The sequence below is a fragment of the Panulirus ornatus genome, chromosome 10 (assembly GCF_036320965.1).
Source record: "Panulirus ornatus isolate Po-2019 chromosome 10, ASM3632096v1, whole genome shotgun sequence".
Classification (NCBI taxonomy): domain Eukaryota; kingdom Metazoa; phylum Arthropoda; class Malacostraca; order Decapoda; family Palinuridae; genus Panulirus; species Panulirus ornatus.
Genome location: NC_092233.1, coordinates 15,604,827 through 15,630,688, shown reverse-complemented (window position 1 = coordinate 15,630,688; position 25,862 = coordinate 15,604,827). Strand labels below are relative to the sequence as shown.

The 25,862-nt window shown below is 41.9% G+C and overlaps 1 protein-coding gene across 1 annotated transcript in view; it reads left to right on the top strand.

The window, feature by feature from the left end:
- mr (anaphase promoting complex subunit morula) overlaps positions 1-18,716 on the top strand; it is a 208,873-nt gene extending 190,157 nt beyond the window's left edge. Inside the window, exons 14-15 of the mRNA XM_071665551.1 lie at positions 7,155-7,337; positions 18,502-18,716. Coding sequence (XP_071521652.1) covers positions 7,155-7,337; positions 18,502-18,699 — 381 coding nt within the window. The 3' untranslated portion in view covers positions 18,700-18,716. The remainder of the gene's footprint in view (positions 1-7,154; positions 7,338-18,501) is intronic.
- The last annotated feature ends 7,146 nt before the right edge of the window (positions 18,717-25,862 follow it).

Below are 25,862 nucleotides of genomic sequence, written 5' to 3'. Positions count from 1 at the left end.
CTTTCTTCTTTCACACACTTTACCAGACTCAGTCACCAGCTTCTGCAGTTTCTCACATGAATCAGCCACCAGCGCTGTATCATCAGCGAACAACAACTGACTCACTTCCCAAGCTCTCTCATCCCCAACAGACTTCATACTTGCCCCTCTTTCCAAAATGGCGAATAGTTTAAAAGAAAGGAAAAGAAATATGTATATATATATATATATATATATATATATATATATATTTTTTTTTTTTTCAAACTATTCACCATTTCCCACATCAGCAAGGCAGCGTTAAGAACAGAGGACTGGGCCTCTGAGGGAACATCCTCACCTGGCCCCCTTCTCTTTTCCTTCTTTTGGAAAATTAAAAAAAAACAAGAGGGGAGGATTTCCAGCCCCCCGCTCCCTCCCCTTTTAGTCGCCTTCTACGACATGCAGGGAATACGTGGGAAGTATTCTTTCTCCCCTATCCCCAGGGATATATATATATATATATATATATATATATATATATATATATATGGAAGTAAGGGGAGTGGGGGAGGAATGGGATGTATTTAGGGAATCAGTGATGGATTGCGCAAAAGATGCTTGTGGCATGAGAAGAGTGGGAGGTGGGCTGTTTAGAAAGGGTAGTGAGTGGTAGGATGAAGAAGTAAGAGTATTAGTGAAAGAGAAGAGAGAGGCATTTGGACGATTTGTGCAGGGAAAAAATGCAATTGAGTGGGAGAAGTATAAAAGAAAGAGACAGGAGGTCAAGAGAAAGGTGCAAGAGGTGAAAAAAAGGGCAAATGAGAGTTGGGGTGAGAGACTATCAGTAAATTTTAGGGAGAATAAAAAGATGTCCTGGAAGGAGGTAAATAGGGTGCGTAAGACAAGGGAGCAAATGGGAACTTCAGTGAAGGGCGTAAATGGGGAGGTGATAACAAGTAGTGGTGATGTGAGAAGGAGATGGAATGAGTATTTTGAAGGTTTGTTGAATGTGTCTGATGACAGAGTGGCAGATATAGGGTGTTTTGGTCGAGGTGGTGTGCAAAGTGAGAGGGTTAGGGAAAATGATTTGGTAAACAGAGAAGAGGTAGTAAAAGCTTTGCGGAAGATGAAAGCCGGCAAGGCAGCAGGATTGGATGGTATTGCAGTGGAATTTATTAAAAAAGGGGGTGACTGTATTGTTGACTGGTTGGTAAGGTTATTTAATGTATGTATGACTCATGGTGAGGTGCCTGAGGATTGGCGGAATGCGTGCATAGTGCCATTGTACAAAGGCAAAGGGGATAAGAGTGAGTGCTCAAATTACAGAGGTATAAGTTTGTTGAGTATTCCTGGTAAATTATATGGGAGGGTATTGATTGAGAGGGTGAAGGCATGTACAGAGCATCAGATTGGGGAAGAGCAGTGTGGTTTCAGAAGTGGTAGAGGATGTGTGGATCAGGTGTTTGCTTTGAAGAATGTATGTGAGAAATACTTAGAAAAGCAAATGGATTTGTATGTAGCATTTATGGATCTGGAGAAGGCATATGATAGAGTTGATAGAGATGCTCTGTGGAAGGTATTAAGAATATATGGTGTGGGAGGCAAGTTGTTAGAAGCAGTGAAAAGTTTTTATCGAGGATGTAAGGCATGTGTACGTGTAGGAAGAGAGGAAAGTGATTGGTTCTCAGTGAATGTAGGTTTGCGGCAGGGGTGTGTGATGTCTCCATGGTTGTTTAATTTGTTTATGGATGGGGTTGTTAGGGAGGTAAATGCAAGAGTCCTGGAAAGAGGGGCAAGTAATGAAGTCTGTGGGGGTTGAGAGAGCTTGGGAAGTGAGTCAGTTGTTGTTCGCTGATGATACAGCGCTGGTGGCTGATTCATGTGAGAAACTGCAGAAGCTGGTGACTGAGTTTGGTAAAGTGTGTGGAAGAAGAAAGTTAAGAGTAAATGTGAATAAGAGCAAGGTTATTAGGTACAGTAGGGTTGAGGGTCAAGTCAATTGGGAGGTGAGTTTGAATGGAGAAAAACTGGAGGAAGTGAAGTGTTTTAGATATCTGGGAGTGGATCTGTCAGCGGATGGAACCATGGAAGCGGAAGTGGATCATAGGGTGGGGGAGGGGGCGAAAATTTTGGGAGCCTTGAAAAATGTGTGGAAGTCGAGAACATTATCTCGGAAAGCAAAAATGGGTATGTTTGAAGGAATAGTGGTTCCAACAATGCTGTATGGTTGCGAGGCGTGGGCTATGGATAGAGTTGTGCGCAGGAGGATGGATGTGCTGGAAATGAGATGTTTGAGGACAATGTGTGGTGTGAGGTGGTTTGATCGAGTAAGTAACGTAAGGGTAAGAGAGATGTGTGGAAATAAAAAGAGCGTGGTTGAGAGAGCAGAAGAGGGTGTTTTGAAATGGTTTGGGCACATGGAGAGAATGAGTGAGGAAAGATTGACCAAGAGGATATATGTGTCGGAGGTGGAGGGAACGAGGAGAAGAGGGAGACCAAATTGGAGGTGGAAAGATGGAGTGAAAAAGATTTTGTGTGATCGGGGCCTGAACATGCAGGAGGGTGAAAGGAGGGCAAGGAATAGAGTGAATTGGAGCGATGTGGTATACAGGGGTTGATGTGCTGTCAGTGGATTGAACCAAGGCATGTGAAGCGTCTGGGGTAAACCATGGAAAGCGGTGTAGGTATGTATATTTGCGCGTGTGGACGTGTGTATGTACATGTGTATGGGGGGGGGTTGGGCCATTTCTTTCGTCTGTTTCCTTGCGCTACCTCGCAAACGCGGGAGACAGCGACAAAGTATAAAAAAAAAAAAAAAAAAAAATATATATATATATATATATATATATATATTTTTTTTTTTTTTTTTCATACTATTCGCCATTTCCCGCGATAGCGAGGTAGCGTTAAGATGTGAAAAAAGGAGAGATAGGTAGTATGTTTGAGGAAAGGAACCTGGATGTTTTGGCTCTGAGTGAAACGAAGCTCAAGGGTAAAGGAGAAGAGTGGTTTGGGAATGTCTTGGGAGTAAAGTCAGGGGTTAGTGAGAGGACAAGAGCAAGGGAAGGAGTAGCACTACTCCTGAAACAGGAGTTGTGGGAGTATGTGATAGAATGTAAGAAAGTAAATTCTAGATTGATTTGGGTAAAACTGAAAATTGATGGAGAGAGATGGGTGATTATTGGTGCATATGCACCTGGGCATGAGAAGAGAGATCATGAGAGGCAAGTGTTTTGGGAGCAGCTGAATGAGTGTGTCAGTGGTTTTGATGCACAAGACCGGGTTATAGTGATGGGTGATTTGAATGCAAAGGTGAGTAATGTGGCAGTTGAGGGAATAATTGGTATACATGGGGTGTTCAGTGTTGTAAATGGAAATGGTGAAGAGCTTGTGAATTTATGTGCTGAAAAAGGACTGGTGATTGGGAATACCTGGTTTAAAAATCGAGATATACATAAGTATATGTATGTAAGTAGGAGAGATGGCCAGAGAGCATTATTGGATTATGTGTTAATTGACAGGCACGCGAAAGAGAGACATTTGGATGTTAATGTGCTGAGAGGTGCAACTGGAGGGATGTCTGATCATTATCTTGTGGAGGCAAAGGTGAAGATTTGTAGAGGTTTTCAGAAAAGAAGAGAGAATGTTGGGGTGAGGAGGATGGTGAGAGTAAGTGAGCTTGGGAAGGAGACCTGTGTGAGGAAGTACCAGGAGAGACTGAGTACAGAATGGAAAAAGGTGAGAATAAAGGAGGTAAGGGGAGTGGGGGAGGAATGGGATGTATTTAGTGAAGCAGTGATGGCTTGCGCAAAAGATGCTTGTGGCATGAGAAGCATGGGAGGTGGGTTAATTAGAAAGGGTAGTGAGTGGTGGGATGAAGTAAGATTATTAGTGAAAGAGAAGAGAGAGGCATTTGGGCGATTTTTGCAGGGAAAAAATGCAAATGAGTGGGAGATGTATAAAAGAAAGAGACAGGAGGTCAAGAGAAAGGTGCAAGAGGTGAAAAAGAGGGCAAATGAGAGTTGGGGTGAGAGAGTATCATTAAATTTTAGGGAGAATAAAAAGATGTTCTGGAAAGAGGTAAATAAAGTGCGTAAGACAAGGGAGCAAATGGGAACTTCAGTGAAGGGGGCTAATGGGGAGGTGATAACAAGTAGTGGTGATGTGAGAAGGAGATGGAGTGAGTATTTTGAAGGTTTGTTGAATGTTTGATGATAGAGTGGCAGTTATATAGGGTGTTTTGGTCGAGGTGGTGTGCAAAGTGAGAGGTTTAGGGAAAATGATTTGGTAAACAGAGAAGAGGTAGTAAAAGCTTTGCGGAAGATGAAAGCCGGCAAGGCAGCAGGTTTGGATGGTATTGCAGTGGAATTTATTAAAAAAGGGGGTGACTGTATTGTTGACTGGTTGGTAAGGTTATTTATTGTATGTATGACTCACGGTGAGGTGCCTGAGGATTAGCGGAATGCGTGAATAGTGCCATTGTATAAAGGCAAAGGGGATAAGAGTGAGTGCTCAAATTACAGAGGTATAAGTTTGTTGAGTATTCCTGGTAAATTATATGGGAGTGTATTGATTGAGAGGGTGAAGGCATGTACAGAGCATCAGATTGGGGAAGAGCAGTGTGGTTTCAGAAGTGGCAGAGGATGTGTGGATCAGGTGTTTGCTTTGAAGAATGTATGTGAGAAATACTTAGAAAAGCAAATGGGTTTGTATGTAGCATTTATGGATCTGGAGAAGGCATATGATAGAGTTGATAGGGATGCTCTGTGGAAGGTAATAAGAATATATGGTGTGTGAGGCAAGTTGTTAGAAGCAGTGAAAAGTTTTTATCGAGGATGTAAGGCATGTGTACGTGTAGGAAGAGAGGAAAGTGATTGGTTCGCAGTGAATGTAGGTTTGCGGCAGGGGTGTATGATGTCTCCATGGTTGTTTAACTTGTTTATGGATGGGGTTGTTAGGGAGGTGAATGCAAGAGTTTTGGAAAGAGGGGCAAGTATGCAGTCTGTTGGGGATGAGAGAGCTTGGGAAGTGAATCAGTTGTTGTTTGCTGATGATACAGCGTTGGTGGCTGATTCAAGTGAGAAACTGCAGAAGCTGGTGACTGAGTTTGGTAAAGTGTGTGAAAGAAGAAAGTTAAGAGTAAATGTGAATAAGAGCAAGGTTATTAGGTACAATAGGGTTGAGGGTCAAGTCAATTGGGAGGTAAGTTTGAATGGAGAAAAACTGGAGGAAGTAAAGTGTTTTAGATATCTGGGAGTGGATGTGGCAGTGGATGGAACCATGGAAGCAGAAGTGAATCATAGGGTGGGGGAGGGGGCGAAAATCCTGGGAGCCTTGAAGAATGTGTGGAAGTCGAGAACATTATCTTGGAAAGCAAAAATGGGTATGTTTGAAGGAATAGTGGTTCCAACAATGTTGTATGGCTGCGAGGCGTGGGCTGTGGATAGAGTTGTGCGCAGGAGGGTGGATGTGCTGGAAATGAGATGTTTGAGGACAATATGTGGTGTGAGGTGGTTTGATCGAGTAAGTAATGTAAGGGTAAGAGAGATGTGTGGAAATAAGAAGAGCGTGGTTGAGAGAGCAGAAGAGGGTGTTTTGAAATGGTTTGGGCACATGGAGAGAATGAGTGAGGAAAGATTGACCAAGAGGATATATGTGTCGGAGGTGGAGGGAACGAGGAGAAGTGGGAGACCAAATTGGAGGTGGAAAGATGGAGTGAAAAAGATTTTGAGGGATCGGGGACTGAACATGCAGGAGGGTGAAAGGCGGGCAAGGAATAGAGTGAATTGGATCGATGTGGTATACCGGGGTCGACGTGCTGTCAGTGGATTGAATCACTGGCATGTGAAGCGTCTGTGGTAAACCATGGAAAGTTGTGTGGGGCCTGGATGTGGAAAGGGAGCTGTGGTTTTGGGCATTATTGCATGACAGCTAGAGACTGAGTGTGAACGAATAGGGCCTTTGTTGTCTTTTCCTAGCGCTACCTCGCACACATGAGGGGGAAGGGGGATGTTATTCCATGTTTGGCGAGGTGGCGATGGGAATGAATAAAGGCAGACAGTGTGAATTGTGTGCATGTGTATATATGTATATGTCTGTGTGTATATATATGTGTACATTGAGATGTATGGGTATGTATATTTGTGTGTGGGGACGTGTATGTATATGCATGTGTATGGAGGTGGGTTGGGCTATTTCTTTTGTCTGTTTCCTTGCGCTACCTCGCAAACGCGGGAGACAGCGACAAAGCAAAATGAAATAAATAAAATAATCTCTCTTACCCTTTCATTATTTACTTCACACTGCATATTGTCCTCAGACATTTCATTGCCAGCACATCCACCTCTCTCCGCACATCCTATCTATAGCCCATGCTTCGCAACCATGTGACATTTTCCAAACCACAATTCCTTCAAACATACCCATTTTTGCTCTCTGAGATAACATTCTCACCTTCCACGCATTCTTCAACATTCCCAGAACCTTTGCCCCCTCCCCACCCTGTGGCTCACTTCCGCTTCCATGGTTCCATCCATTGCTAAATCCACTCCCAGATATCTAAAACACTTCACTTCCTCCAGTTTTTCTCCATTCAAACTTACCTCCCAATTAACTTGTCCCTCAACCCTACTGAACCTAATAACCTTGCTCTTATTCACATTTACTCTCAACTTTCTTCTTTCACACACTTTACCAAACTCAGTCACCAACTTCTGTAGTTTTTCGTCCGACTCAGCCACCAGCACTGTAGCACCAGTTGACAACAACTGACTCACTTCCCAAGCTCTGTCATCCACAATAGACTGCATACTATCTTCTCTCTCCAAAACTTCCATTCACCTCCCTAACTGCCCCATCCATAAACAAATTAAACAACCATGGAGACATCACGCACCCCTGCTGCATGTGTATATGAGTGGATGGGCCATTCTTTGTCTGTTTCTTGGCTCTGCTTTGCTGACACGGGAAACAGCAATCAAATATAATAAAATAGAATAGATAAGTAGCATATACAATTGGCTCTACTTGCTAGCCCTGCCTCATGGCAAAGTCTTGGTGTGTTTAATTGCAGCTTTAAGGTCATAAACATAACTCTTGAGGGAGCCTCATTGAAAAGAATTTTAAAGATTTAGAAAATACTGTATTTCCTGTTAAGTGCCTCTCAGAATATTGTGTTTTTCCTTCTATATCAGGGTGTGTTGCAGGAGGTAGAGCCAGATGTTTTTGTCCTTATGGAGGGAGAAGACCTTGGTGAGGAAGGTCAGGTTGCAACAGTAGGTGTGTCTCAACCAGATATAGCTCCACCAGCATTAGAGGAGGATGAAGCAGAGAGTGTCATGGCTTCAGCACAAGATCAACGAGAAGAGGAATTGCAGGTTAGAAATCCACAATATGATACTGAATTCTATATAAAAGTATGTTAGGGACAGGTTGAATACTGCATTATGGTTAAGTATGTGATAAAAACAAGGTTGTTAGGACTAGTTTGACATGTACAAAGAACTTTGTTAATGTGATATCTGAAACACTCTCATACTTGGATCCCAAAGCAATATCTAGAAATATTTTTATATGGAGTATACCTGCCAGTATATGGTTCAGCAACTGTTCATCTGTCTGTTGAATGTGTGTTAAAGTGGTGCATGGAGCCATCTCTTATGCTCCATGTCTGGATTACTTTCCTTGCTTTCAGTCTCATTAAGCGACTAGGCTTTAGCAAGCATAGTATATCTTTACATACATACACCTCTCCTCATTCATTTTTAAACTCACTTCACATTTTCTCATCATTTTTGTTTTTCACCTCATTGCTTTTTTTTCACTTTCCACTTTCTCTTCCTTTCCTTTTATTTCCCATTCCTCTCCTGTTCTGGTTTGTCCTGCAAGCAATGAGGTATCACTTGGCCAGTAAAGCCTGTTTTCTTTGGTTCTGTCCTGATAATCTCAATTGACATTTGACTTGACAAGTGTCTTTCACAACGAATGATGAGGCGGTACTAGCTTTCCCCATCTATCACTCACTTCTATTTTATGGTATTAGAAGGTCGCTCATTTCAGACCACCATTGATCTGATGAGAGTCCACCAGAGTTATGATGACACTAACCCACTCACTTCATAGGACTAATCATCTTGACAGCATAAAGTTCTCTCTGATTGCATGTACATTGGATGTCTACTGCCAACTATATAAATTTAACCCTCTGCCTTTGTATGGATTTGTATCTTTTTATAGTTTCTTTACCCAATGACTGTAGCTACTATGTATATTTCATGGTATTTTATTTTCTGTTAACTGTCTGGGGTGTATCCCATTTACTTTTTGTTACCTTTTGCTACAGCCTCAATATTTTCCATACAGTAGTCATTGTGTGTGATGTTAAGGAGGCCTGTGTGAAAGCTACACCCATTCCATATGTTATGATTTTTTATGCTTTGACAATCTTAGAGAATAATAGATATTAGTGATGAGAGCATTCTTTGTAACAAAACACTTGCATAAATAACATACATCTCACTACGTATGCCTGATAGAGTACAAAGGCAAAGGGGATAAAGGTGAGTGTTCAAACTACAGAGGCATAGGTTTGTTGAATATTCCAGGAAAATTGTATGGGAAAGTACTGATTGAGAGGGTGAAGGCATGTACAGAACATCAGATTGGGGAGGAGCAGTGTGGCTTCAGAAGTGGTAGAGGATGTATGAATCAGGTGTTTGCTTTGAAGAATGTGTGAGAAATACTTAGAAAAACAGATGGATTTGTATGTAGCATTTATGAATCTGAAGAATGCATAAGATAGGGTGGATAGAGATGCTTTGTGTAAGGTCTTAAGAGTATATGGTGTGGGTGGTAAGCTGCTAGAAGCAGTGAGGTTTTATCAAGGGTGTAAGGCATCTGTGCAACTAGGAAGAGAGGAGAGTGATTGGTTCCCAGTGAAGGTCAGTCTTTGGCAGGGGTATGTGATGCCCCCATGGTTTTTTCAGATTTGTTTATGGATGGGGTGGTTAGGGAGGTAAATGCAAGAGTTTTGGAGAGAGGGGTGAGTATGCAATCTGTTGGGGATGAGAGGGCCTGGGAGGCATGTCAGTTGTTGTTTTCTGATGATACAGCACTGGTGGCTGATTCAAGTGAGAGACTGCTGAAGTTGGTGACTGAATTTTGAAAACTGTGCGAAAGGAGAAAGTTGAGTGTAAATATGAATAAGAGCAAGGTTAGTAGGTTCAGCAAGGTTGAGGGACAAGTTAGTTGGGATGTAAGTTTGAATGGAGAAAAATTGGAGGAAATGTTGTTTTAGATATCTGGAGTGGACTTAGCAGTGAATGGAACCATGGAAGTGGAAGTAAGTTATAGGGTAGGGGAGGAGGCGAAGGTTCTGGAAGCAAATGAAGAATTATGTGGAAAGAGATAATGTTATCTTGAAGAGTAAAAATGGGTATGTTTGAAGGAATAGTAGTTCTAACAATACTATATGGTTGTGAGGCATGGGCTATAGAGTTGTATGGAGGAGGATGGATGTGTTGAAATGTTTGAGGACAGTATGTGGTGTGAGGTGGTTTGATTGAGTAAGTGAGGAAAGGGTAAGAGAGATGTGTGGTATTGATAAGAATGTGGTTGAGAGAGCAGAAGGGGGTTTGTTGAAATGGGTTGGACATATGGAAAGAATAAGTGAGAGGTTGACAAACAGGATATATGTGTCAGAGGTGGAGGGATCAAGGAGAAATGGGAGACCAAATTAGAGGGGGAAGGATGGATTGAAAAAGATTTTGAGCGATTGGGGCCTGAACATACAGGAGGATGAAAGGTATGCAAGGAATAGAGTGAATTGGAATGATGTGGTGTACCAGAATCGACGTGCTGTCACTGGATTGAACCAGGGCATTTGAAGTGTCTGGAGCAAACCATGGAAAGGTCTGTGGGGCCTGGTTGTGGAAAGAGAGCTGTGATTTCAGTGCATTACACTTGACAGCTAGAGACTGAGTGTGAACGAATGTGGCCTTTTTGTCTTTTCCTGGCACTACCTCGCTGGAGGAGGGTGCTATTTCCTGTGTGTTGGGGTAGCGACAGGAATGGATGAAGGCAGCAAGTATGAATGTGTGTATATATGTATATGTCTGTGTATGTATACATATGTATATGTTGAAATGTATATGTATGTAAATGGGCATTTATATATATATATATATATATATATATATATATATATATATATATATATATATATATATATATATATATATATATATTATATTTTTCTTTATTTTGCTTTGTCGCTGTCTCCCATGTTAGCGAGGTAGCGCAAGGAAACAGACGAAAGAATGACCCAACCCACCCACATACACATGTATATACATACACGTCCACACACGCAAATATACATACCTATACATCTCAACGTATACATATATGTACACACACAGACATATACATATATACACATGTACATAATTCATAGTCTTCCTTTATTCATTCACATCGCCACCTCGCCACACATGAAATAACAACCCCGTCCCCCCTCACGTGTGCGAGGTAGCACTAGGAAAAGACAACAAAGGCCCCATTCGTTCACATTCAGTCTCTAGGTGTCATATAATAATGCACCGAAACCACAGCTCCCTTTCCACATCCAGGCCCCACAGAACTTTCCATGGCTTACCCCAGACACTTCACATGCCCTGGTTCAATCCATTGACAGCATGTCGACCCCAGTATACCACATCGTTCCAATTCACTCTATTCCTTGCACGCCTTTCACCCTCCTGCATGCTCAGGCTCCAATCACTCAAAATCTTTTTCACTCCATCTTTCCACCTCCAATTTGGTCTCCCACTTCTCCTCGTTCCCTCCACCTCTGACACATATATTCTCTTGGTCAATCTTTCCTCACTCATTCTCTCCGTGTGACCAAACCATTTGAAAACACCCTCTTCTGCTCTCTCAACCACACTCTTTTTATTACCACACATCTCTCTTACCCTATTATTACTTACTTGATCAAACCACCTCATACCACATATTGTCCTCAAACATCTCATTTCCAGCTCATCCACCCTCCTGCGCACAACTGTATCCATAGCCCACACCTCGCAACCATATAACATTGTTGGAACCAATGTTCCTTCAAACGTACCCATTTTTGCTTTCCGAGATAATGTTCTCGACTTCCACACATTCTTCAACACTCCCAGAATTTTTGCCCCCTCTCCCACCCTATGATTCACTTCCACTTCCATGGTTCCATCCGCTGCCAGATCCACTCCCAGATATCTAAAACACTTCACTTCCTCCAGTTTTTCTCCATTTAAACTTACCTCCCAATTGACTTGACCCTCAACCCTACTGTACCTAATAACCTTGCTCTTTTTCACATTTACTCTCAACTCTCTTCTTTCACACACTTTACCAAACTCAGTCATTAGCTTCTGCAGTTTCTCACATGAATCAGCCACCAGCGCTGTATTGTCAGTGAACAACAACTGACTCACTTCCCAAGCTCTCTCATCCACAACAGACTGCATACTTGCCCCTCTTTCCAAAACTCTTGCATTCACCTCCCTAACAATCCCATCCATAAACAAATTAAACAACCATGGAGACACCACACACCCCTGCCGCAAACCTACATTCACTGCGAACCAATCACTTTCTTCCCTTCCCACACGTTCACATGCCTTACATCCTCGATAAAAACTTTTCACTGCTTCTAACAACTTGCCTCCCACACCATATAATCTTAATACCTTCCACAGAGCATCTCTATCAACTCTATCATATGCCTTCTCCAGATCCATAAATGCTACATACAAATCCATTTGCTTTTCTAAGTATTTCTCACGTACATTCTTCAAAGCAAACACCAGATCCACACATCCTCTACCGCTTCTGAAACCACACTGCTCTTCCCCAATCTGATGCTCTGTACATGCCTTCACCCTCTCAATCAATACACTCCCATATAATTTACCAGGAATACTCAACAAACTTATACCTCTGTAATTTGAGCACTCACTCTTATCCCCTTTGCCTTTGTACAATTGCACTATGGACGCATTCCGCCAAACCTCAGGCACCTCACCATGAATCATACATACATCAAATAACCTTACCAACCACTCAGCAATACAGTCCCCCCTTTTTTAATGAATTCCACTTCAATACCATCCAAACCCGCTGCTTTGCTGGCTTTCATCTTCCGCAAAGCTTTTACTACCTCTTCTCTGTTTACCAAATCATTTTCCCTAACCCTCTCACTTTGCACACCACCTCGACCAAAACACCCTATATCTGCCACTCTATCATCAAACACATTCAACAAACCTTCAAAATACTCACTCCATCTCCTCACATCACCACTACTTGTTATAACCTCCCCATTAGCCCCCTTCACTGAACTTCCTATTTGTTCCCTTGTCTTACACTTTTTATTTACCTCCTTCCAAAACATATTTTTATTCTCCCTAAAATTTAATGATACTCTCTCACCCCAACTCTCATTTGCCCTCTTTTTCACCTCTTGCACCTTTCTCTTGACTCCTGCCTCTTTCTTTTATACATCTCCCAGTCATTTGCATTATTTCCCTGCAAAAATCATCCAAATACCTCTCTCTTCTCTTTCACTAATAATCTTACTTCTTCATCCCACCACTCACTACCCTTTCTAATCTGTCCACCTCCCATGCTTCTCATGCCACAAGCATCTTTTGCACAAGCCATCACTGCTCCCCTAAATACATCCCATTCCTCCCCCACTCCCCTTATCTCCTTTGTTCTCACATTTTTCCATTCTGTACTCAGTCTCTCCTGGCACTTCCTCACACAAGTCTCCTTCCCAAGCTCACTTACTCTCACCACTCTCTTCACCCCAACATTCTTTGTGAGCAGCTGAATGAGTGTGCTAGTAGTTTTGATGCACGAGACCGGGTTATAGTGATGGGTGATTTGAATGCAAAGGTGAGTAATGTGGCAGTTGAGGGAATAATAATTATACATGGGGAGTTCAGTGTTGTAAATGGAAATGGTGAAGAGCTTGTAGATTTATGTGCTGAAAAAGGACTGGTGATTGGGAATACCTGGTTAAAAAAGAGAGATATACATAAGTGAGCATATGGAAGTAGGAGAGATGGGCAGAGAGCGTTATTGGATTACGTGTTAATTGATAGGCGTGCGAAAAAGAAACTTTTGGATGTTAATCTGCTGAGAGGTGCAACTGGAGGGATGTCTGATCAGTATCTTGTGGAGGCAAGGCTGAAGATTTGTAGAGGTTTTCAGAAAAGATATATACATATCATGAGAGGCAAGTGTTTTGGGAGCAGCTGAATGAGTGTGTTAGTGGTTTTGATGCAAAAGACCGGGTTATAGTGATGGGTGATATGAATGCAAAGGTGAGTAATGTGGCAGTTGAGGGAATAATTGGTATACATGGGGTGTTCAGTGTTGTAAATGGAAATGGTGAAGAGCTTGTAGATTTATGTGCTGAAAAAAGGACTGATGATTGGGAATACCTGGTTTAAAAAGCGAGATATACATAAGTATACTTATGTAAGTAGGAGAGATGGCCAGAGAGCGTTATTGGATTACGTGTTAATTGACAGGTGTGCGAAAGAGAGACTTTTGGATGTTAATGTGCTGAGAGGTGCAACTGGAGGGATGTCTGATCATTATCTTGTGGAGGCTAAGGTGAAGATTTGTATGGGTTTTCAGAAAAGAAGAGTGAATGTTGGGGTGAAGAGGGTGGTGAGAGTAAGTGAGCTTGGGAAGGAGACCTGTATGAGGAAGTACCAGGAGAGACTGAGTACAGAATGGAAAAAGGTGAGAACAATGGAAGTAAGGGGAGTGGGGGAGGAATGGGATGTATTTAGGGAATCAGTGATGGATTGCGCAAAAGATGCTTGTGGCATGAGAAGAGTGGGAGGTGGGTTGATTAGAAAGGGTAGTGAGTGGTGGGATGAAGAAGTAAGAGTATTAGTGAAAGAGAAGAGAGAGGCATTTGGACGATTTTTGCAGGGAAAAAATGCAGTTGAGTGGGAGATGTATAAGAGAAAGAGACAGGAGGTCAAGAGAAAGGTGCAAGAGGTGAAAAAAAGGGCAAATGAGAGTTGGGGTGAGAGAGTATCATTAAATTTTAGGGAGAATAAAAAGATGTTCTGGAAGGAGGTAAATAAAGTGTGTAAGACAAGGGAGCAAATGGGAACTTCAGTGAAGGGCGTAAATGGGGAGGTGATAACAAGTAGTGGTGATGTGAGAAGGAGATGGAGTGAGTATTTTGAAGGTTTGTTGAATGTGTTTGATGATAGAGTGGCAGATATAGGGTGTTTTGGTCGAGGTGGTGTGCAAAGTGAGAGGGTTAGGGAAAATGATTTGGTAAACAGAGAAGAGGTAGTAAAAGCTTTGCGGAAGATGAAAGCCGGCAAGGCAGCAGGTTTGGATGGTATTGCAGTGGAATTTATTAAAAAAGGGGGTGACTGTATTGTTGACTGGTTGGTAAGGTTAATTAATGTATGTATGACTCATGGTGAGGTGCCTGAGGATTGGCGGAATGCGTGCATAGTGCCATTGTACAAAGGCAAAGGGGATAAGAGTGAGTGCTCAAATTACAGAGGTATAAGTTTGTTGAGTATTCCTGGCAAATTGTATGGGAGGGTATTGATTGAGAGGGTGAAGGCATGTACAGAGCATCAGATTAGGGAAGAGCAGTGTGGTTTGAGAAGTGGTAGAGGATGTGTGGATCAGGTGTTTGCTTTGAAGAATGTATGTGAGAAATACTTAGAAAAGCAAATGGATTTGTATGTAGCATTTATGGATCTGGAGAAGGCATATGATAGAGTTGATAGAGATGCTCTGTGGAAGGTATTAAGAATATATGATGTGGGAGGCAAGTTGTTAGAAGCAGTGAAAAGTTTTTATCGAGGATGTAAGGCATGTGTACGTGTAGGAAGAGAGGAAATTGATTGGTTCTCAGTGAATGTAGGTTTGCGGCATGGGTGTGTGATGTCTCCATGGTTGTTTAATTTGTTTATGGATGGGGTTGTTAGGGAGGTGAATGCAAGAGTTTTGGAAAGAGGGGCAAGGATGAAGTCTGTTGGGGATGAGAGAGCTTGGGAAGTGAGTCAGTTGTTGTTCGCTGATGATACAGCGCTGGTGGCTGATTCATGTGAGAAACTGCAGAAGCTGGTGACTGAGTTTAGTAAAGTGTGTGAAAGAAGAAAGTTAAGAGTAAATGTGAATAAGAGCAAGGTTATTAGGTACAATAGGGTTGAGGGTCAAGTCAATTGGGAGGTGAGTTTGAATGGAGAAAAACTGGAGGAAGTGAAGTGTTTTAGATATCTGGGAGTGGATCTGGCTGCGGATGGAAACATGGAAGCAGAAGTGGATCATAGGGTGGGGGAGGGGGCGAAAATTCTGGGAGCCTTGAAGAATGTGTGGAAGTCGAGAACATTATCTCGGAAAGCAAAAATGGGTATGTTTGAAGGAATAGTGGTTCCAACAATGTTGTATGGTTGCGAGGCGTGGACTATGGATAGAGTTGTGCGCAGAAGGATGGATGTGCTGGAAATGAGATGTTTGAGGACAATGTGCGGTGTGAGGTGGTTTGATTGAGTAAGTAACGTAAGGGTAAGAGAGATGTGTGGAAATAAAAAGAGCGTGGTTGAGAGAGCAGAAGAGGGTGTTTTGAAATGGTTTGGTCACATGGAGAGAATGAGTGAGGAAAGATTGACCAAGAGGATATATGTGTCGGAGGTGGAAGGAACGAGGAGAAGAGGGAGACCAAATTGGAGGTGGAAAGATGGAGTGAAAAAGATTTTGTGTGATCGGGGCCTGAACATGCAGGAGGGTGAAAGGAGGGCAAGGAATAGAGTGAATTGGAGCGATGTGGTATACTGGGGTTGACGTGCTGTCAGTGGATTGAATCAAGGCATGTGAAGCGTCTGAGGTAAACCATGGAAAGCTGTGTAGGTATGTATATTTGCGTGTGTGGACGTATGAATATACATGTGTATGTGGGTGGGTTGGGCCATTTCTTTCGTCTGTTTCCTTGCGCTACCTCGCAAACGCGGGAGACAGCGACAAAGCAAAAAAAAATATATATATATATATATATATATATATATATATATATATATATATATATATATATGTGTGTGTTTGTGTGTGTGTGTTGTATATGAGTGGTTGGGCTATTCTTCATCTTTTTCCTTGCACTACCTCACTGATGCGGGGAAACAGCAATTAAGTATGATAATGTTAATAAGGTGAGGATTTGTAGAGGTTCTCAGAAAAGAAGAGAGAATGTTGGGGTGAAAAGAGTGATGAGAGTAAGTGGGCTTGGAAAGGAGAAGACTTGTGTGAGAAAGTACCAGGTGAGATTTAGTGCAGAATGGAAAAAGGTGAGTGCAAATGATGTAAGGGGAGTGGAGGAGGAATGGGAGGTATTTAGGGAAGCAGTGATGGCTTGCACAAAAGGTGCCTTTGGCATGAGAAAGGTGGGAGGTGGGCAGATTAGAAAGGGTAGTGAGTGGTGGGATGAAGAAGTAAGATTATTTGTGAAAGACAAGAGAGAGGTATATGGATGATTTTTGGAGTTAAGTAGTGCAAATGATTGGGAGATGTATAAAAGAAAGATGCAAGAGATCAAGAGAAAGGTGCAAGAGGTGAAAAAGAGGGCAAATGAGATTTGGGGGTGAGAGTTTATCATTGAATTTTAGGGAAAATAAAAAGCTGTTTTGGAAAGAGGTAAATAAAGTACGTAAGGCAAGAGAACAAATGGGAACATAGGTGAGGGGGGCTAATGGGGAGGCAATAACAAGTAGTGGTGAAATGAGAAGGAGATTGAGTGAGTATTTTGAAGGTTTGTTGAATGTGTATGATGATACGGCAGATGTAGGGTGTTTTGGTCGAGGTGGTGTGCAAAGTGAGAGGGTAAGGGAGGATGGTTTGGTAAACAGAGAAGAGGTAGTGAAAGGATTGCGGAAGTTGAAAGCCGACAAGGGGAGACACAAGAAAGAGAAATAGAATTGTCAGTTGATATACAAATAAGAGATGTGCTTGGACACCATTGGTAAGCAAGCATTACCTTCATGGTGGAGGTTGGGTTGGTGTGTTGGAGTGTAGCAACATGCGTATCATATAGTACTATGTAAAAATTTTAATATGTTTTATGTTGGGCAGACTGAAAAGGATCTTTATTTTAGACTACATAAATATAGTATAAGAACAGGATAAGTATCAAATGCCTTGTGTAATCACGTTGAAAATTATTATCATTGTAGTGACTGGAGTAATGCCAACTCAGTTATTAACTCTAACTCCTTTACCATGCGAAATATCATTGAAGCTTGTATTATTAAATACATGAATATTAGTGAAGAACTATGTAAATTGGAAAGCTTTATTGTAGATAAATTTGTAAACAGTTTCCTTTCTTGTCCACAAGATCAAAAAAATATGCATTATTGCCAGACTCAATTGCTGGACTTCATCGTTATGAACTCTGGTTGGTCAGAGGTTGGCCCAAAATGAGGAAGTTTCTGCATCCACAGGATGGTGATTAGCAATGGATGGCAAAAGCTAGCACTGCCCCACCATTTATATAGGATGTTAAATGGTTGTAACCTTCTAAATATCTGTCTGTATCTCTGATGCCTGTTCCCTCTAGGAACTCCCTCAAGAGGATGGCCATTGCAAGAGAGTCTCCATAACTGGTGAACTCCAGTGCTGCTTCTCAGCCTTTTGTGCCTTCCCCTAAAAGGCCACTGGCAGAGGAAAATTCAAGTACAATGTTTTCAGTCTCATGCCTAATGTTCCTACCAGCTACTTCAACCCATTGTGTCTACCTAATGTTTCAACCTACTTCTTCTCCCTAATACTTCTGTTTAATGCTCCTACCCACTGTTTCTACCAAATGCTTCTGCCTGATTTTCTGACCAACTACTTCTATCTATTGCTACTGCCATTTTGCCAAAAGACAAGGCTAACCTATAGTGCTCTAGAGTTACAAAGAATGTGTTATGTGAGTTAAGTGTTGATATGTGTGACAAGGAGAGACTGCATGTTTGTGGACAGAATCTCGACAGTCCACGCATGGGTGAAGCAGAAGTAAAGACAGCTACCTTGGTCAGAGGAGTGCAACTTTACAGCCACTGAAGGTAGCTGGCTCACTACACAGCTGTCACTAACCCTCATCATATTCAGGCAGGTAGTACCAGTAATATTCCTCCCTGGTCACTGGCTACCCACCAATTACTGCCTCCTAAAAACCAAGAGATATCTTGTTGCTTGCACGACATTGCCCTGGAGAGAAAAGGTTTTTGAACTTTAAAATTTAAAAACTTGCTTTTTTTTTTCCAGTTTAGGCCTGGCCTTAATGAGGACTTTTGTGTGTCTGGAGTCTGTTTTGGGAAGCATAATGTTTTATTCATATTAGGATGTCAGTGCAAAACCATCACTCTTCATCATTTTGTTTATCTGTATTCTTAACCTTAATCTTTTTAAACTTGAAATAATACTTTTACAAACAGATAATACTGTATTACATTGATTTTGTAGGTGTTCTGGTCGTACATTGTTGGAATGTTGACAAACCTGGACTCTCTTCCCCTTGACCGTATCCATAGCATGCTCAAGATGTTTGTCCAGGGATCCGTGGAATGCAGTCCTCAAGAGCTACGAGCCTTCCTTGATCGTAAAGTCCGTCAGCATCACCTTATTTTCACAAATGGATTGTATAAATTACCCAAAAATTAAACATCATTCTGCAGTACTATGGTCCTTATGATTACCTGTTTGTAGTTACCAGTCTCTCTCTCTCTCTCTCTCTCTCTCTCTCTCTCTCTCTCTCTCTCTCTCTCTCTCTCTCTCTCTCTCTCTCTCGTGTGTGCTTTGAATCACTCTTTTTTTTTCTTTTTTTTTCCCTACATCCAATACATCTTTGCTTTACATTCTTGGGTGTCCTCCTCATGACCTCAGATATCAGTCATATAGACCTAGAATTCTCAGTGCTTCTCACATCCAGTTCATCTTTGCTGACAAGTTGCACATGTCCACTGCTTTGCTGCTTTACAATTTTATTCATATTTGTCCTGGCTTTTTCATTTTTTTCTTGTTAATTTATCTGATTATGAGTCCCTTCTGATTCAGAGAACTAGATTACATTGGACATCTTTGTGGCCACATGGGAATTTCATTTTGTTACCAGATTTCCACTTATTGACATTTACTATAAAGGAGTTCCTTTCACTCATCATAACTCATTTCACTGTGTTGGTACTTCTAATTACATTCCATTGGGCTTTTTTCACTGAAAGTTATTCCAGTTATATATGTTATATATATTTTGAACATATTAATGCCCATGTACTTGACAACTTTGACAGTTTCAGTATAAAAGGTAGTCTGTTGACAAGCTTAGATTTTGCTGTTCTAGGAAAAAATATGAGATTTTGGAGCATGTACACATTAATTTAGAGCTTCATGCAGAAGCAGAGAACCAATGCAGATATTAACCTGGGAACAATGATAATCTCCTGATATACAAAAGTGTGTACAGAACATTATTGTGATCTCAACATTTGTTTGTCTGCCAGAAACTTCATACATACACAACAGAGCCTCCTTGTGTTTATGACTTAACTGCTTACTTGGGAGCATAGCTGCATATATAATATTGCATATTGATTACAGAAAAAAGTTTTTTGCAAGGAAGAATTCTACCTTGGTATTCCCCGAATGTTGTAGAGTGCGACTAGAGGGGGTAGGAGTGGGAGACTGGAAACCTTTGCTTTCTTGTATTTCAATTTCTTGAATAGGAAACAGAAGAAAGTGCTGACAGGGGCAGCTGGTGAGATGTGTGATCACTATCTTGTGGAGGTGTGGGTGAAGATTTGGAGAGGTTTTCAAAAAAGAGACAGTGTTGGGGAGAAGAGAGTGTTGAGAGTAAGTGGGCTTAGCAAGGAGACTTGTGTGAAAAAATATTAGGAGAGATTGAGTATAGAATGGCAAAAGCTGAAAGCAAATGAAGTGAGGGGAGTCGGTGGAGAATGGGAGGTATTTAGGGAAGCAGTGACAGCATGTGCAAGAGATGCATGTGGGATGCAAAAGGTGGGAGGTAGGCAGATTAAAAACGGTTGTGAGGGATAAAGTTGCTATTGAAGAGAAAAGAGAGGCATTAGGGCAGTACTTACAAGGAAGGAGTGTAAATGTTTGGGAGATATGTAAGAGAAAGTGTCAGGAGGTCAAAAGGAAGGTGCAAGGGTTGAAAAAGAGGGCAAATGACAGGGGATGAGAGAGTATCATTAAACTATAGGGAGAATAAAAAGATGTTTTGGGAGGAGGTTAACCATGTGCAAAAGACAAGAGAACAAATGGGGACATCGGTGAAGGGAGCAAAAGGGGAAGTGATAACAGGTAGTACTACGATGGAGTGAGGAGGAAAAGTGAATATTTTGAAGGATTGTTAAGTGTGTTTGATGATAGAGTGGTAGATGTAGGATGTTTGGGTTGGGGTGTTATGTGAATTGAGGTTATCAGGAAGAGTGGTTTGATGAAAAGAGAAGAGGTGTAGAAAACCTTGCTGAAGATGAAATCTGGCAAGGCAGAGGGATTGGATGGTATTGCAGTTTGATTTATTAAGAAAAGGGGTGACTGTTGTTGATTGGTTGTTGAAGATATTCAGTGTATGTATACATCATGTTGAATTACCTCAGGATTGGCAGAATGCATGTATAGTGCCATTGTATAAAGGCAAAGGGGATAAAAGTGAGTGTTGAAACTACAGGGGCATAGGTTTGTTGATTCTACCTGGAAAATTATATGGGAGGGTATTGACTGAGAGGGTGAAGGCTGGTACAGAGCATCAGACTCGGGAGGAGTAATGTGGTTTCATACCTATACATCTCAGCGTATACATATATATACACACACAGACATATACATATATACACATGTACATAATTCATACTGTCTGCCCTTATTCGTTCCCGTTGCCACCCCGCCACACATGAAATGAAAACCCCCTCCCCCTGCATGTGCACGAGGTAGCGCTAGGAAAAGACAACAAAGGCCACATTCGTTCACACTCAGTCTCTAGCTGTCATGTGTAATTAACCGAAACCACAGCTCCCTTTCCACAAAACTTTCCATGGTTTACCCCAGACGCTTCACATGCCCTGGTTCAATCCATTGACAGCATGTCAACCCTGGTATACCACATTGTTCCAATGCACTCTATTCCTTGCACGCCTTTCACCCTCCTGCATGTTCAGGCCCCGATCACTCAAAATGTTTTTCACTCCATCTTTCCACCTCCAATTTGGTCTCCCTCTTCTCCTCGTTCCTTCCACCTCCGACACATATATCCTCTTGGTCAATCTTTCCTCACTCATTCTCTCCATGTGCCCAAACCATTTCAAAACACCCTCTTCTGCTCTCTCAACCACGCTCTTTTTATTTCCACACATCTCTCTTACCCTTACGTTACTTACTCGATCAAACCACCTCACACCACACATTGTCCTCAAACATCTCATTTCCAGCACATCCATCCTCCTGCGCACAACTCTATCCATAGCCCATGCCTCGCAACCATACAACATTGTTGGAACCACTATTCCTTCAAACATACCCATTTTTGCTTTCCGAGATAATGTTCTCGACTTCCACACATTCTTCAAGGCTCCCAGAATTTTCGCCCCCTCCCCCACCCTATGATCCACTTCCGCTTCCATGTTTCCATCCGCTGCCAGATCCACTCCCAGATATCTAAAACACTTCACTTCCTCCAGTTTTTCTCCATTCAAACTCACCTCCCAATTGACTTGACCCTCAACCCTACTGTACCTAATAACCTTGCTCTTATTCACATTTACTCTTAACTTTCTTCTTTCACACACTTTACCAAACTCAGTCACCAGCTTCTGCAGTTTCTCACATGAATCAGCCACCAGCGCTGTATCATCAGCGAACAACAACTGACTCACTTCCCAAGCTCTCTCATCCCCAACAGACTTCATACTTGCCCCTCCTTCCAAAACTCTTGCATTCACCTCCCTAACAACCCCATCCATAAACAAATTAAACAACCATGGAGACATCACACACCCCTGCCGCAAACCTACATTCACTGAGAACCAATCACTTTCCTCTCTTCCTACGCGTACACATGCCTTACATCCTCGATAAAAACTTTTCACTGCTTCTAACAACTTGCCTCCCACACCATATATTCTTAATACCTTCCACAGAGCATCTCTATCAACTCTATCATTTGCCTTCTCCAGATCCATAAATGCTACATACAAATCCATTTGCTTTTCTAAGTATTTCTCACATACATTCTTCAAAGCAAACACCTGATCCACACATCCTCTACCACTTCTGAAACCACACTGCTCTTCCCCAATCTGATGCTCCACCCTTCTCAATCAATGCCTTCACCCTCTCAGTCAATACCCTCCCATATAATTTACCAGGAATACTCAACAAACTTATACCTCTGTAATTTGAGCACTCACTCTTATCCCCTTTGCCTTTGTACAATGGCACTATGCACGCATTCCGCCAATCCTCAGGCACCTCACCGTGAGTCATACATACATTAAATAACCTTACCAACCAGTCAACAATACAGTCACTCCCTTTTTTAATAAATTCCACTGCAATACCATCCAAACCTGCTGCCTTGCCGGCTTTCTTCTTCCGCAAAGCTTTTACTATCTCTTCTCTGTTTACCAAATCATTTTCCCTAACCCTCTCACTTTGCACACCACCTCGACCAAAACACCCTATATCTGCCACTCTATCATCAAACACATTCAACAAACCTTCAAAATACTCACTCCATCTCCTTCTCACATCACCACTACTTGTTATCACCTCCCCATTTGCGCCCTTCACTGAAGTTCCCATTTGCTCCCTTGTCTTACGCACTTTATTTACCTCCTTCCAGAACATCTTTTTATTCTCCCTAAAATTTAATGATACTCTCTCACCCCAACTCTCATTTGCCTTTTTTTCACCTCTTGCACCTTTCTCTTGACCTCCTGCCTCTTTCTTTTATATGTCTCCCACTCAACTGCATTTTTTCCCTGCAAAAATTGTCCAAATGCCTCTCTTCTCTTTCACTAATACTCTTACTTCTTCATCCCACCACTCACTACCCTTTCTAATCAACCCACTTCCCACTCTTCTCATGCCACAAGCATCTTTTGCGCAATCCATCACTGATTCCCTAAATACATCCCATTCCTCCCCCACTCCCCTTACTTCCATTGTTCTCACCTTTTTCCATTCTGTACTCAGTCTCTCCTGGTACTTCCTCACACAAGTCTCCTGCCCAAGCTCACTTACTCTCACCACCCTCTTCATCCCAACATTCACTCTTTTTTTCTGAAAACCCATACAAATCTTCACCTTAGCCTCCACAAGATAATGATCAGACATCCCTCCAGTTGCACCTCTCAGCACATTAACATCCAAAAGTCTCTCTTTCGCGCGCCTGTCAATTAACACGTAATCCAATAACGCTCTCTGGCCATCTCTCCTACTTACATAAGTATACTTATGTATATCTCGCTTTTTAAACCAGGTATTCCCAATCATCAGTCCTTTTTCAGCACATAAATCTACAAGCTCTTCACCATTTCCATTTACAACACTGAACACCCCATGTATACCAATTATTCCCTCAACTGCCACATTACTCACCTTTGCATTCAAATCACCCATCACTATAACCCGGTCTCGTGCATCAAAACCACTAACACACTCATTCAGCTGCTCCCAAAACACTTGCCTCTCATGATCTTTCTTCTCATGCCCAGGTGCATATGCACCAATAATCACCCATCTCTCTCCATCAACTTTCAGTTTTACCCATATTAATCGAGAATTTACTTTCTTACATTCTATTACGTACTCCCACAACTCCTGTTTCAGGAGTACTGCTACTCCTTCCCTTGCTCTTGTCCTCTCACTAACCCCTGACTTTACTCCCAAGACATTCCCAAACCACTCTTCCGCTTCACCCTTGAGCTTCGTTTCACTCAGAGCCAAAACATCCAGGTTCCTTTCCTCAAACATACTACCTATCTCTCCTTTTTTCACATCTTGGTTACATCCACACACATTTAGGCACCCCAATCTGAGCCTTCGAGGAGTATGAACACTCCCCGCGTGACTCCTTCTTCTGTTTCCCATTTTAGAAAGTTAAAAAAATACAAGGAGGGGAGGATTTCTGGCCCCCCGCTCCCGTCCCCTCTAGTCGCTTTCTACGACACTGCGAGGAATGCGTGGGAAGTATTCTTTCACCCCTATCCCCAGGGATAATATACATATATATATATATACACATACACACATACACACACACACGCACATATACACACACACACACATACATATATATATATACATATGAAAAATGTAAGAAACAATTTAGAAAACTGAAACTTCTAGCTTGAAATGAAAAGAAAAAAACTGAATGTCACATAATGGTTCAACCTCTGGCTATGGAAAAAGGAAATGTTTAATTTATTTACACAAAAGTCAGTAGTAGTTCTCATCAGTTTAACCACTGTATCAATAAGCTTCAATGTCTAAGCTACATTTTTTCCAATTTCACTATTTTCTTGTCAAAGCACCATGTATGAAAACTAGCACTCCAGTAACACAACTATAAACATTTACTTCCCCTTTGAAAAAGTTCTGGGGAAGTCTGTCTCGATACACTGCGGGACACTTTCTTTCTTTCATACTATTCGCCATTTCCCGCGTTAGCAAGGTAGTGTTAAGAACAGAGAACTGGGCCTCTGAGGGAATATCCTCACCTGGCCTCGTTCTCTGTTCCTTCTTTTGGAAAATCAAAAAAAAACGAGAGGGGAGGATTTACAGCCCCCAGCTCCCTCCCCTTTTAGTCGCCTTCTACGACACGCAGGGAATACGTGGGAAGTATTCTTTCTCCCCTATCCCCAGGGATAATATATATATATATATATATATATATATATATATATATATATATATATATATATATATATATATATATCAGATTGGGGAAGAGCAGTGTGGTTTCAGAAGTGGTAGAGGATGTGTGGATCAGGTGTTTGCTTTGAAGAATGTATGTGAGAAATACTTAGAAAAGCAAATGGATTTGTATGTAGCATTTATGGATCTGGAGAAGGCATATGATAGAGTTGATAGAGATGCTCTGTGGAAGGTATTAAGAATATATGGTGTGGGAGGCAAGTTGTTAGAAGCAGTGAAAAGTTTTTATCGAGGATGTAAGGCATGTGTACGTGTAGGAAGAGAGGAAAGTGATTGGTTCTCAGTGAATGTAGGTTTGCGGCAGGGGTGCGTGATGTCTCCATGGTTGTTTAATTTGTTTATGGATGGGGTTGTTAGGGAGGTAAATACAAGAGTCTTGGAAAGAGGGGCAAGTATGAAGTCTGTTGGGGATGAGAGAGCTTGGGAAGTGAGTCAGTTGTTGTTCGCTGATGATACAGCGCTGGTGGCGGATTCATGTGAGAAACTGCAGAAGCTGGTGACGGAGTTTGGTAAAGTGTGTGGAAGAAGAAAGTTAAGAGTAAATGTGAATAAGAGCAAGGTTATTAGGTACAGTAGGGTTGAGGGTCAAGTCAATTGGGAGGTGAGTTTGAATGGAGAAAAACTGGAGGAAGTGAAGTGTTTTAGATATCTGGGAGTGGATCTGTCAGCGGATGGAACCATGGAAGCGGAAGTGGATCATAGGGTGGGGGAGGGGGCGAAAATTTTGGGAGCCTTGAAAAATGTGTGGAAGTCGAGAACATTATCCCGGAAAGCAAAAATGGGTATGTTTGAAGGAATAGTAGTTCCAACAATGTTGTATGGTTGCGAGGCGTGGGCTATGGATAGAGTTGTGCGCAGGAGGATGGATG